Source organism: Coturnix japonica, chromosome Z (assembly GCF_054131305.1).
Source record: "Coturnix japonica strain WE chromosome Z, WE-NBRP24, whole genome shotgun sequence".
NCBI classification, from domain to species: Eukaryota; Metazoa; Chordata; class Aves; order Galliformes; family Phasianidae; genus Coturnix; species Coturnix japonica.
The window spans coordinates 50,149,217-50,163,894 of record NC_140702.1 but is presented as its reverse complement, the minus strand read 5'-3'; the positions used below and the strand labels follow the sequence as shown (position 1 = coordinate 50,163,894).

Below are 14,678 nucleotides of genomic sequence, written 5' to 3'. Positions count from 1 at the left end.
TTGAAGGATGAGATAACAAATACTGTGGAAGCATATAATTGATGTTACATTCCTACTTAACACAAAACAAACACAAAAAACAAACAATACCCAAGCCAGAACACATCTTCTAGCCAAGTTCTCCACTTTTGATATATTCACAGAATCATAGAATGGCTTAGGTCAGAAGGGATCTCAAGAACCATCAAGTTCCAACCCCCCTACCACAGGCAGGGTTACCAACTTCTAGATCAAGTACTACATCAAGCTGCCCAGGCCATCCAAGCAGGCCTTGAACACCTTCAGGGACAGGGCACCTACAACCCCTCTAGACAACCTGTTCCAGCACCTCTTCAGTCTCTCAATGAAAAACTTATCCCAGCTTCTATCCTAGATCTCCCCTCCTTTGGTTTAAAACCGTTTTTCCCCAACTTATCACTATCTACCTGTGTAAAAAGGCGGATTATCTTCCTGTTTATAATCACTCCCTAAGTAGTGGAAGGCTGTAATGAGACCTCCCCGCTGCCCTCTCTTCCCCAGACTGAACAAGCCCGGCTCCTTCAGCTTGTCTTCCCCGGAGAGGTGCTCCAGCCCTCGAATCATTCTTGCGGCCCTCCTCTGGACTCTCTGCAAAAGCTTCACATCCCTCCCTTGCTGGGGGCCTCAGGCCTGGATGCAATATTCAAGAGGGGCCTCCCGCTGGCAGACGGACAATCACCTCCCTCACCCTGACGGTCACCCCTCTTAAGATGCAGCCCAGGACACCATCGGCCTTCCAAGCTGCAAGCGCATACTGCTGGTTCGTATTAAGTTTTACCCCTACCAGGATGCCTGGGTCCTTCTCAGCAAGGCTACTACTCTCAAGGAGTTCTCCCAGTCTGTATACATATCTGGGATTACTTTGATACAAGTGCAAAACTTTACACAGAGGCGAGGCTTGCGCCCCATAGATCCCTTGGTCCTCCTTCCTCCCTTTCTTATAAATGGAAGCAATGTCACCCTTTTTCTGGCCACCTGACAGACAATATTTTTCAAATATGATGGAGAGCAGCTTGGCAATCACATCAGACAGTTCCACATCAGAACCCTGGAATGTGTGTCATCTGGCTCCGTGGACTTTCATAGTTTCATAGTTTCGTGCGGGTTGGAAGGGACCTTAGAGATCATCGAGTCCAGCCCCCGGGATTCGAGCCTCTGTGTAGCAGAGCGGCACTTCTACCAGTTGCGCCACAGAAGGGATTCAGCATCATGAACTGGTTTCTGACTTGCTCTGTCCTCACAGTGAGGGGGCAATCTGTTCCCCCAGTTCCCATCAAGCATTTCAGACATGTGAGAACTACCAGAATCTTGGTTGCCAGTGAAGACTGAGGCAAAGAGCTTATTAAGTACTTCAGCCCTCTCCATATCTGTTATAGCCAGCTCTCTCATTTACCAAATGAGGTGTCTTTGGCCTGTCTCTCCTGCCAAATGTACCTACAAAGCCCCTTTTTGTTGTTTTTAACATCCTTCACCAAGATCCATTCCATCTGTGACTTTGCTTTCCTGACCCCATATCTGCATGTCCGGACAACATTCCTACATTTTTCCCAGATGACACATCCTTGTTTCCACTGCCTGTACATGCCCTTCTTTCTCTCTGTTTGATCAGCACATCCTTGCCAAACCATGCTGGTTTCCTGCTTCAGAAAGGCACCCTAAAAGAGTAGCCACTTTGCTCTACTCCTCTGTCTGTAAAGTTTCCCAGGAGATCTTGTCCAACAACTCCTCAAAGAGCCTGAAGTTCCACCTCCCAAAGTTCAGAGTCCTGACTCCATCCTGCTAGGCTCACATTCCTCAAGATCACAAACCAGGACACAGTCTCTGCAGTCTAGGCTTCCTTCAGTCTTAACCTCTTTAACAACCCCTTATACACTGCTAAACTTCACCTCTGGTGGGACTGTCTAATTCTGGATTGTTTCCACCTCGCTGTAGTGTTTTCCCAGCAGATATCTGTGTGGTTGAAATCTCACATCAGATGAGATCCTGTGATCACGACACCTCTTGCAGCTGATGCAAGAACAGCTTGTCAATAGGCTCCCCTTGATCAGGAAGCCTGTGTTAGACTGCACTAGCTGTCCTTTTTTGGTTTGCTCCCTAATTTTAACCTACAGGCTCTCAGTCTGTTCCTGACTCTTTCTCAGAGGGAGCTCCCTGCAGCCATAACACAGTCTTCTTAACATAGAGAACAACTTCTCCACTCCTCCTACTTTGTCTATTCCTTCTACAAAACTAAGAGCCCTCAGTGACGGTATTCTATTCATGTGAATCATCCTGCCATGTTTCTGTGATAGCGCCAAGATCATAATTTTCTAAGTGCACATTTCCTAGCTTCTCCTGTTTATTTCATACACTGCACATATTCGTATAGAGGCATTCCAGCTGAGCTTTCAGACAGATTACTTTCCTAGAGAAGTACTCCCATAAGCTTCCAGGACAGATCTGAGGCTTTCCTCTGCTGCTTCTTGAAGTGACTGTGCTCCCTGTCTCTCTGTCATTATGCAGTACAGCCCCTTCTCTCAACAGCTCTTGTTTAAAGCCCTAGTGATGAGCACGCCAGCTGGGTGCCAATATATATAGTACATCTATCTATAATTTTAATGTGGAGTCTAGTTAAAAAAGCAAAGTAAAAGGTAGAAATCCAGAAATTTATCAAATGAAGCAACTGTTCTAATTAAGTAAATATTTTTATGTATTCCAGCAGAACAGGCAGCTTTTACATTGTAAAAATCAAGCAGCAAAATGAATGCTTTACACTGTCTTAAAAACCTTTTAAACACACAGTGTAAAGGAAAAAAAGCTGCAGTCCCTTACTGATAAAGAAATCTGAAAATATACAACATGACAAGGAAGACATAGAAAAAAAGGAGCTTAACAGTGGCTAAAGGAGCCTTTTATCAGTCTGTAAAACAAGTTAATTGTTTAGTATGCAAATGAAACATACCAATGCAAGGCTTAACATGCTGAAAACATGCCTTTGTCAGATCACCTAACAGCGCAAAAGAACTCTGTCGTACTTCAGGCATTTTATCCTAAAAAGAAAAAGAAGAAATATGACAATTCTTGAATGTGTTTCTGATAATCTTAAAGAAAATTCTTGGACAAATCAGTTTCTCATCTCACCTGCATGCACTGGTACATCAGTGTCAGGATATTGCTCCGAGCCACCAGCTGCTCAATGTTGCCTCCAAGACCTTCAGCTAAACCACTGAGTAAATCAAGAGCCACAATCATGAAGTCCTTATCTGGAGCCTCATATTGGTCTGGTTGAGCATTGTGCAACTGCAGCAAATAAATAGGCATTTTCAGAAAGAGAATTACATTTTCTCAGGGGTATGCAAAACTGTAAAAACAGTACCAGAAATTCAGTGTTATACTACAGACGACCCTGGCAACCCCTAACTTTACATAGTTTGTAGAAACACAGAATCATCTGAGTAGGAAAGGACCTTTAAACATCATCTGGAGTCCCCTCCAATGAACACAGATACCTACAACTAAATCAGGTTGCTCAGAGCCCCATCCAGCCTCTTCTTGAATGTCTCTAGGGATGGGACACCCACCACCCCTCTGAGCAACCTGTTCCAGTGCCTCACCACCCTCACTGTAAAAGACTTTTTCCTTATATCCAATCTAATCCTTCTTAAGTCTGAAACCATGTCCTTGTCCTATCGCACCAGACTCTCCTAAAGAGTCAGACCCCCTCCTTCTTACAGCCCACTTTCACATACTGGAACGCCACTATCAGTTATCCCCAGACAGACCTGACAGTCTCCCTTTTCTTCTCCAGGCTGAACAGCCAGTTATCATTGGAGAGGTGTTCCACCCCTGGAATGATTTCTATGGCCATCCTCTGGATATGCTCCAACAGTACATATCTCTCTCATACTGAGGACACCACAGCTGGATGCAGTACTACAGGTGAAGTCTCACCAGTGTACAGCAGAGGGACAGGATCACCTCCCTCGCACTGCAGGCCACACTTCTTCTGATGTGGCCCAATATGCAGTTGTCATTCTGGACTGTGAGGGCACATTGCTTGCTCACATCCAGCTTGTTTTTGGCCAGTACCCCAAGTCCTTCTCAGTAAAGTTGTGCTCCACCCTTACATTCCCCAGCTTACAATGACAGAGGGTGCTGCCACAACCCAGGTACAGACCTATACATAGCTCTGTTGAACCTCATGAGGTTCTCCTAGGCCCACTGAGCTTATCTGGGCCATACATTGTTTTAATGAGTTACTCTGAAAACATTGGAATAGTAATAGAGAATTACCATGGCTTGTGCAAGGGTCTTTTGCACTAGATTTACACAACGCTGGTACACAGGTTCACAGTATGGAAGAAAGCCAGATTGCAAGGCAGTAGCAACTGACGACAGGCACTGAAATCAAAAGAAAAAAAAAAATAAAGAAAAAAGGAGGGGAGAGTCAGTGAAAGAAAAGTCAAATCTTCCTCACCTCACCCAACAGCCTTTTACTTGTGAGAGGTAAATTAAAAGACATTAGCATTTTAAGTTTGACCAATATAATTGCTAAGTGAATGCACAACCCAGAATGATTGTGCCAGTTAGCTCAGCTAAGGGAAATATCAGCAAAGTGCTATTCTTTCAAACATGCCAGTTGACAAGATTTCTCAGGCAGCAGTATCTTCTTTCTTGGCCATCTCTAAGCATATATTACTGTATTTTATTTTATATTACTGTAATTTACCTCAGGAGTTACACTAAGGTTTAGCATTTTGGACATTTGCAAGCCTTAACATTGCCCAGAAGTTATGAAACTAATTTTCTAAAAGTTTTGTCCTGCTTTACACTTGAAAAGCACAAAGAATAGACCACACAGTCTGTTTCATACCTTCAGGTCGTCTCACACTAGTTTTAATAGAGGTATGAAAGGAGAGTGAGGAGAAAACATAACCATTTAAAAAAACTTTTTTTTTTTCTTTTTTTAAAGTAAAGATAAGGAGATCCTTATGGAAAACCCATGGGAATGGTAGAAAATCAATCTAAGTGGCTTTTGCTATAAGCTTTACTGTAAGCCTTTGCAGTTAACACTTCCCAGTAGGTTGTTTCTTAAGCAGAAAGCATAACTTATAAAAGAAGCTGATATACAATATTCAAATTTTAACTTTTACCTCTAATAAAGGAAAGAGATCTTTATCTTCATCCTTCAACATGTTCCACTTGTGGATTAATGGGGGCATTAGCATCTGAATATATTCCTGTTCAGGATGAAAATGCATCAACTGTTGAAATACTTGATTGCATGCTGGTTTATTTCAAGGTCAGAACATGGATATATTAAAAATTACTTCTACTTTTTCAATAAAAGAAAACTGGGGTGTGCTGCAAACCTATCATTGTGATATGCACAATTAGCTTAATAGCAGAGTTTATAAATTATATTCTAAGACTTTTTTTTTTTTTTCCACTGAGGCAGGTAATCACCTCTAAAGAGTGGATTTTTTCTTCCATGTTTGTTTTCAGTTTTGCAGCTTTCCATAGCTGTCTGGGTTGTTCTAAATTTATAACTGCTTCAGGGCCTATGAATTTCTTTACTTTTTTTTCAATCAGCAATGCAATTGCCACTTGTATTTCTCAATCATTTCACATTACCCTGCTGCTACAACCCAGTCACCCCACGTTTCTGAAACTTCATCCACAAGCAACTAACCATGCACAAAGAAAGTCATTTTCTATCCATCTAGACGAATAAAGTTAGTCACTATTGAAACAAGCCGTTTGATCTTCTCCTGCCACTGTTCAGTTGCAATGACATCAAGCAAGGCATCCCTACATTAGTGCTACAGCCCCCAAAAGATAGCTGAATAGCCAACAAAACCTGTCAGCTAATGCTATGTCCAAAACCACAATATTCTAAGTGATTGAAGAAAGTCCCACCATCACCAAGAGCTCCCATTTATTTGCCTCTAGGCTATATGAAAAGGCCAAAGAGATCAAAAGAGAGGTCTTTTCATGTTGGGATGTCTTGAACAGCAAGCAAAGTGCCATAGCAACAACTCAGATTGATTTACTCTAGTGGATCTATGAAAGAAAGAAGCACTACTGCAAAGCAAAATTTAAACAGTTGTCATAAAAAGATGCATACAATATGTGACATATACATATTCTACTAATGAATGTGTGTTGAAAACAGCAAAAAGCTTCATACTAGAGTATTGGCCTTTGCATTATCTGTGCTTTTTTCTTTGTGAATTGCATGTCCCACTCTCATAGAATTTCGATTAATGACATGCTCCACTACATAGGAAAAGATACACAGAGCAGATGAAAGTAGTTTAACAAAAGAAAACTGATCATTAGAAATTAGCATACATTCTAGCAATTCCCCTTAAGTCTCATGTAATATTTGTATTGATACATATAGCTCAAAGCTGAAAAAATCTGAAAATGAAGTAAATAATCATGACTTGAAGCACATTACAGAAAACAGTACACTTACATAAATTTTTACAAAATCTGGAATATTTGCACAGTGGATAAAGCAAATGCAGTTTATCTATTTTTCATGCAAATATTTAGTACCATCAAAACCTACAAGGAAAGGTCACTATCTGTTTTGCATTGTGTAAAACACACTATAGAAGTACGATGAGTACTTTATTAGAATGTAAGGTATACTCACCGGTTTATTTAGATGATGGCCTACAGAATCTGCTAGGGTTCCTATAGCATCATAAAGAATAAGTAGGTTTTTATGCTGGTATTTACTAAATGCGAAGACCAAAGTGTCAAGTATATATGCAAGATAAGGAACAAGCTCTGTACAAGCCTCCTCTTCTAGGGTAGCAAAGGCACTGAGGGACAAGAACAAAAACCAAAACCAGTGTTAGTCAGTACCTTTGGGGGAACAAAAAAATCCACACCAAAAACTACAGTGCAAACCCCAAACATCCCACATTATCAATTTCCTTTGAACATAAAACTTTATCCATCCTGGGTATATATTTTCAGAACTGTTAGACTGAGGTTACTGCAGTAATATTTTGATTGAATACCTAAGGATCTTGTATTATGATGAAGAGAATTCAAATGATTGCTGTAAAAACAGTAATGTATACACAAAAAGCCTACTGTGCTGCCAAAAGCTTTACTGTACACAGGTTACAGTGTTTTAACTTAAATAGCAGGAAGCAACTAAAGTTGCTCATTATGAGCTAAAAAGAAGCCTACTATATTTAACAAGAGTTGTATATACACCTGAAGCCTACATGCTCTTGTGCCAGTACAATGCTGGTACCCCATTCATAGGAGTATACTACAGTGAAAAACAGGTACAAAGAGACAAAGAAAACAAAAATAAAAATGAGGAATGAACAAATAATTTCAGCCACCCTTGGTCAAAAAAAACTTCATGGCACGAAGTGCTTGTGAATGACAGCTTTAAAAGACATGCTGCTTCAGAAAAGCAATTAAAGGAAAAAACCAAGAGCTATAGATGGTTTACTGGTGTAACTTGTGTCAAGAAGACTATCAGTTAGTCCCAACAGTAAAAATGCATGCGACACTATAAGAGGTGAACAATCCCCTCCTACTCCGATACCAAACACAGAAATGCTTTTTACTTAAAACAATGCAACTGTGACACTAAACGGCTGTTTTACTTATATAACTAAAGCACTAATATGATTTAAAATTATTTACTATGTTATTTTGATGCATTCTTTCAGAAAGGCATAGAACGTAAGCATAAAAACGTGTTTCAATAAAATATCTTTTCAGGTGTCTCCAAATAAAGGAACACTTTCCTCAATATCTCAGAAATGGAAGTTAAGTATCTGCAACGATACAAGAATGAGTGATGAAAACATCTTGTATTCTGTGAGCAATTTTAAATATAGCAGCTGTAAGGATGTAGGTTTTAGCTCCTCTCTAAGAAGAACCATTATTCTGCTATTTATAAAACTAAGCGCATTTTTACTTTTAACAACTCTATATCTTCCTTAAAGTGGAATTTCCAAAACTATTTATTCTAACTGCAACAATGTTTTTCATTAAATCATCTCTACTGCGAAGAGAGCATTTGAAAGTACAGTATAAATATAATACAGGCTATATAATAGCCAGTATATAATATAATACACACAAAAAAATTAGGTGCATTACTGTTTTTAATATTTCCATTTTAGCTCTCCTGAAAGGAAAAATACTTTTGTTTCTTCTAGCAGTTTCCAATGCACACTGCACCATTCATAAGCTTTCCATATGGGCACTGAGTAAGTGTAGCACAGCTGTATTTTAACTACACACACATTTCAACCATGTTTCTAGACAAGGTGAACAGGAATGTGGAGGGTTTTTTTTTTCTTTTCCCCAGACTTTGTAAGTAACTCTGATTCATAGGATCTGAAAATCTGTGAAGAAAAGTCTCTTTTCATGTTCCTGTTTGTTCTGGAAGGAACAGAAGGTCATCAGTGTGAAAAGACAGGTGGATACGAGCAGAAGTTAAAGCTGAAGAATGTGCTAGACAAATGTTTGAAAAGTTCCAGAGACAAAAATGAACATTTGTTTAATATGCAAGACTTACTTAGCGTATTTCATTAAATTAATTATGTTTATCTCAGACAATAACGTATCTACTCCTGAGCAAAGCTCAGCACAAGAACGGTGGGTTGACAGGTACTACTGAAATCTAAGAAAACAAACAAATAAAGACCCCAAAACCTAAAACGCACCCAACAACTCTCCAAGTGTTAGGCATGCAGTCACAAGGAGATCTAATTCTGCTTTCTGAAGAAACATCCATAGCAGCCTACTGCATAAATTCTTGCCCCACACATATACTGACACTTCACAGACAAGATGTGCACCATTCTCATTTCATTAACACTGAATCCAGTAGCAAAGCCGTTAATTTTGTTTTGTTTTTCAAATATCAGCAAGCAAGACAAAGAACAAAATCTTATCTCACAGGATTTCCTTTCAAGAGAAAAAGGAATATCCCCTGTAATAGTCACTCAAATCTTTTGGTAATACTGAGACAGCTACAAACAATGTCATGTTAGGATATTTTTCTATTGTTATCAGTATTGATCTTATTCCAAGGCATATAAAAAACAGATTTCCAGCCAATGAAACTTCAAATAATGAAAATAAACAGGTGTTACACAGATGGTTTCTTTAACTGCAACACATTTTTTAGTGTGATGATTAATATACTTTGAAAAATGAAGGAAACACGAATAAAACTTTTATATCTTATTATTATCTGGAATAATTTGTAAAGCTGAACCTACTCCAGTTTCAATGAAAAACAGCAATACAATGTGCTAAAATGAGGCCAGGCATTCAGTAGTAAGCCATTAAAAAATTTCCAGTGAAGAAGCAGTATCACGGACAGTGCTTTAAGGTTAAGCTTTGGCTCACCTGCAGGCAGCTTCTTGTACTCTCTTGTTGCTATCCAGGATACGCTGTAGCAACTCAGTCATTAATGGCTTCAAGTATGTGTCTGGGGGTTGACTAACTACCCAGTGTGCATAGCGACTAAGAGTCCAGCATGTAATGGAGCGCACAAGAGCCTTTTTGTCAGAGAGGCACTGAATAAGGTGAGGGATCAGCTCAGGAAGATATGGAATCATACCCTGCATGCAGCCTGTAAGGAAAAAAAAAAAAATCAACAAAAACCAGTTACTTCAGCACCAGAATTAACGAGAAGAAATACTTGCTAGAAATGCCATCGTCATGCTCTATTGCAAAATGATGCATTTTAACAATACACAAACCAAGTCCATCTAATCTATGTTAAGTCATAAGAGAATCCTTATCATAAACAGTTAAGCCTCCCCAATTAAATTTATATGCGACTGTATTTCTGCTTCAGTGCTTCCTCAATCTCCAGAAATTCTGTTTTATTAAATGAGCTTATAAAGCTTCAACATCCTAAGCCAGACTACCCAAGAGTGACCAAAACAACAAGTACAGAAAGATACAACTTTGATAACAAATAATCACATAATTAAAAATGACTATTTTTTTTCCCCAGAAGTTTAATTTCCTTCTTCTGATCAGCAATAGCTGACCTTTCATGTCATTAAGAAGAATGACACATTAACATTTACCAGAAGTACTAACTTTCACCTTCCTTGAGCTGAAATCAAAGCCAACAAAAAGGTTTTTCAGCAACAAAGATAATGTACTCAGTAGGCACTGTGGGAAAAAGAAAGATAATGCAGGCAGACACAGACCCAAACATATTTCTACCATCTGCCAGAAGGACAAAGATGCTGGAAACACAAACAAAAGGCCAAAAAGCCTGTAAGTATTGAGAAAATTAAGTTATCAAACGTGAAACAGAAAATAATCCACTAAAAGTGGCTCAGGGCACTGAGGTCAGAAGAGTGATCTTTCCCATTTCTGAAAACAACAAATGAAATTTAAGGGCTGAGATCATTAAATATTTTACTTGTAGAAAATCAAATTATTACCCAATTAGTGACCAATAAATACATTCTGATGAGTTGGAAAAAGGGAAATAAAAGAAAATTTAAGTTATTTAGTCTTCCCAACATACCAAACTTTAAAATTTAAATAACACCAGTCACCAACTAGTAGATGTAGAGTTTAATCACTGAAACTAGATCAGTGAAAGACACTTACTTATTTTCACAAGTAAGTTGTACCTAGAAGGAATCACAGACCTGCATCAGAGCCAGACAATGGGTTTACTAAGTTGATATTCACTGTTGCCTTACCTTCAGCAATTGCTCCAAGAACAAGGATACCTGATTCCTTAACTACCCATTCGGGATGGAAGAGCAATTCCTTCAAAAGGGGCAAGATGTGTGGCAGAAGTTCATCACGAAATACATTGGCCAAAACGTCTAGAGCAGCAGCAGAACATTTCCCTGAGGGGAATTAACAGCATTAATCTCAGTTGCAGCCAGCCAGTATAATCCTCATTTTAACTTTAAGCTGTCAGTGCAGCTTCAGGGCATTATTACAAAAAAAGAATACTTCAGTTTCCTTACAATATATAGTGTGGCCTTTCCCTCTCATGTGAGGGTACAGCTTTTAGAAATCCAGTTTTGCAGTGCTTAAATACCCACTAAAAAGACATACACTGCAGTGACATTAAAATGCTCACTGAGAAAAACCACACCATTGTACTGCAGCATTCTATACACCATGTAATTTCAGGATTGCAGAACACTAAGGAAGGGAAAAGGTCTGAGATTTGAATGTAACAACTGGATAAACTATAGAGAAATTGCCTAATAAGTAAAAGAACAAACAAACAGCATTTGATTTACAAAAAAAAAAAAAAAGGCAACACAATCCATGTCCCAAGGCAACCAACATCAACTCCTACAGAATGAAAGCAACCTGCACACCTCTGTTCTGAACCCTTGTAAAAAAAAAAACCAAAAACACACCAAACTCCTGTAACACTAATAGAAAAAATAAAGAAATTTTATAAAGAATGGGTGTATTACAGAATTAATATTGCACTGTTTTGCTCATTATGATCTCAGATCTTTACTAATCTGTCAAAAAAAGTTCCATGGGGAACAGAATTATATACAAGATAGGAGAATAGTAGAACCAACAAAGAGACAAGAGTAACAGCTGTAAATTCATCTCATGGGGAATATAGTTAGAAGACAAATCCTTGCATGCTCCAGAACGAGGATACTTGCAAAATACATTTTAGTTGCATTTGCTGGAAGTCTGCTCAATACCTTCTACAAGTAAGCCAACAAAAAATGTCATGTATCTCAGTTTGTGGCACTTTCCTTCCTTTCCATATGGCCTACTGGTATAAAAAGCCAATGGCACAGCTCCTCACTGCTATGTCCACCCTTGATAGCTCATGCACTCTATTCTGGTCAGAAGCAATTTTTTTTATATATAAAATATTGGTAATAACAATAATGCTGCCTGAAATAATCTCCTGTTCCCCTAGAGCTCCCCCCCACCCCCCCCAAAAAAAAACCAAACAGTATCACCCCTGCTCTACCCAAACCACTAATTACATCAGAATTTACTTTCCTCCTGTTCAAAAGCAAAGCCCCTGTATTTCCATACGCAGAATCTTTTTACTGCAATTCCTGTACTGCACAAGTAACTATTTTAACACATTTCACACATTACTTTGACATACTTAAATTCCAGTCAGAAATAGCATCATCATCATCAATTTCATCATCATCATCATCACGATCTTCAATGCCGTCTTCTTCGTGTTTTTGAGCTACTGTTCGCGAACGATGAAAACGAGGTCTTATGTCCTGTTCACTATCTGGAATCGCTTCATCTTCTTCAACATCCCCCTGTCATCAAAATGGTTTCATTAATACAATTATGATACCCAAGGAAATTAAAAAAGTATGGTAAAATTTCAGTTCAAGATTTTATATCCATTTGAAAGATCCACAGCTCACTTGTGCTGCCTGGCTAACTAAAAATGCCATTGTTCCTGCATTCTCCTGCAGTATTTAAGTGTAAAATTAAGCAAGATAAACTCATGTAAAAGTACCAAGTAACCTCCTTGTCAAGAAGCTGCAACTGATAGCAATGAATTAGAAAGCACAAAGATGCACTCTAAAATGCTGTGATACCCTTCAGCCTAAAAGGGTATTAGAACTGATGCTGAATTTTTTTTTTTTTTTTAGGTTTCCTTGCAGGGATGTGTCATGGGTAACATTATGTCAGCACCCAAACTGTATGGGAGGGGACAGAAGCAAAGCTGGAAAACCCATTGATTATTTTTCAACAAACCCAGTAGTGATAGCATTTAGTATCCCAACAACATCTTGCCCCAGTGAGCCAATTCTCCACTGGATAGATGGTAGACTGGATACACCTATGAATCATTCTGATTCTCAGCTCAGAAACTATCCAGATGTTTCCACAGAATGAAAGAAATCGATACTCACCTTCAGCAAAATAATATCTATCTCCGAATACTTCATACCATTCACCAGCACAGGTATCAGCCTACAAAGGGATAATGATATACATCAAAATAATGCTTTAACAAAAAAAGAAAAAAAGATTTTTAATTACCTGAGCCTGAATTTTGGTTGCAACTCCTTCCAAAAGAAACAGAAATCCAAAAACCCAGAAACGTGATACAAACAAGCTCCATTTCATGCTCATCAGTATTTATCAACTGAAACAGTGTTAACTCTACCTCACACACTTTCTTGACCTTTTTGGGGGGTCTTTTTTTTTTTTTTCCTGAGGTTAACTAACAGCACAGCTCCATATTCAAGTGGGACTAATAAGAAAAATTGCTTTCAACAAACACTTTACTGAAAGATCATGAGAGATATGTTGGTCAGTCTGATGTCCCCTATTTATTTCCATGGAAACTACAACAGATAAAAAGAGTACAGTAACACTATCTGATAGAGCAAATTCTCAGCTACAAAATACTTTTCAACATGGGCATCACCATTACCTACGCATTTTCACCAGTGGTGACCAAGAGCCTCCATGCTACACTCGTAAAAACCTGCCCCATTGTTACCCCTGCTGAAATGTACCCTCACAGTGCTCACATCCACTGCTTGGTCTCCAGAATCATTCAGAAAGCATCAGTGCATCTCAGTGGGTGATGCTTTTTCCATGTCAGATGCCACTCTGTCAGACTGCCCCGTTGCTACCACCTGTCTTATGGCAACAAAATGTAATGGAATACTGGTGGGAAGGTTCAGCCCCTTACTGCCATAATATTAAAATTCTGCTTCTGACATTGTGGGCCAGCATAATAAAATAGGAGGCATTACTTTCAGGCAGCCCTCGTACACTAATAATTTTATCCATTTTTTTCCCCCCAGAAAATTAGAAGATTCTTAAAGAAACATAAAAACAAATACGTAGTATGAATCTGCTGCAACATCAGTGTTCATTTATGTTGGAAGACATTTAACACTAGACAACTTCTCAGTGTAAATATGACAGGCAGCAAAAAGGTAGTTAGAAGTAACTGTCAATCACAAAATTCCCAAATTTCAAGAGATTTACAAGGATCACTGAGTCCAGCTCCTTATTTGCTAGCACTCTTTTTTGCCTGAGCTACAAGAGCAGGAACTAAATAAAACCATTTTACCACTTGAAGTCATTTATAATAACATTGGTTCTCCTGGTTTCAACTCCTATTTTCTTTTTACTATGGTAGGTACTTTAATCTCTTACAGTTCTAATAGCTTATAAAAATAATTATTTTTTTTTTTAAATGGGACTGCTTCACAGATAAATGCCAATATCTACAGAAAAGGCAGTTTTTCTCCCCTTCATATCTTGACCAGAAAAACACAAATCACACATAGAACCACTGTAGTCTTTTAAAAAAACAAAAAACAAAACCACAAAGAATCTCCATTTACTGGGAGCAGTGAAAAATTTGTCAATTATTAGAAAGAAGGCTTTTCTAAGATTAGTGTAGGAAAAGTTACAAGCCATGCTGCGGACATGCAGACATGTAAATCTCAGACATGGATATTCATTCTCCTTAAACTTACATCAAAGTGATCTTAAGTCATTTTGTTATGTTGTTTATACAAACAGATAACTGTTGGTACAACAACATACTCAGAAGGACTGCACTGGGATCCCCAAACTCACAGCTGTCACAGCTACTTCTTCACATGCACCATGGTGCACTACATATTATAGAAAATGTCAAGTGGAATGTTTGA

General features: G+C 38.6%; 1 protein-coding gene across 3 annotated transcripts in view; it reads right to left on the bottom strand.

Annotated features, from left to right (window-relative positions):
* Positions 1 to 14,678, bottom strand: part of TNPO1 (transportin 1) — a 55,724-nt gene that overhangs the window by 15,692 nt on the left and 25,354 nt on the right. The window contains exons 10-18 of one of the 3 annotated variants that reach the window (XM_015848836.3): positions 12,912 to 12,972; positions 12,137 to 12,305; positions 10,728 to 10,880; positions 9,403 to 9,628; positions 6,662 to 6,833; positions 5,151 to 5,237; positions 4,291 to 4,398; positions 3,139 to 3,297; positions 2,960 to 3,047 (exon numbers count right to left, since the gene is read on the bottom strand). In XM_015848836.3, coding sequence (XP_015704322.2) covers positions 2,960 to 3,047; positions 3,139 to 3,297; positions 4,291 to 4,398; positions 5,151 to 5,237; positions 6,662 to 6,833; positions 9,403 to 9,628; positions 10,728 to 10,880; positions 12,137 to 12,305; positions 12,912 to 12,972 — 1,223 coding nt within the window. Of the gene's footprint in view, positions 1 to 2,959; positions 3,048 to 3,137; positions 3,359 to 4,290; positions 4,399 to 5,150; positions 5,238 to 6,661; positions 6,834 to 9,402; positions 9,629 to 10,727; positions 10,881 to 12,136; positions 12,306 to 12,911; positions 12,973 to 14,678 lie in introns of those variants that run through there. The other 2 variants (XR_014939306.1, XM_085528624.1) reach the window with 2 other exon arrangements.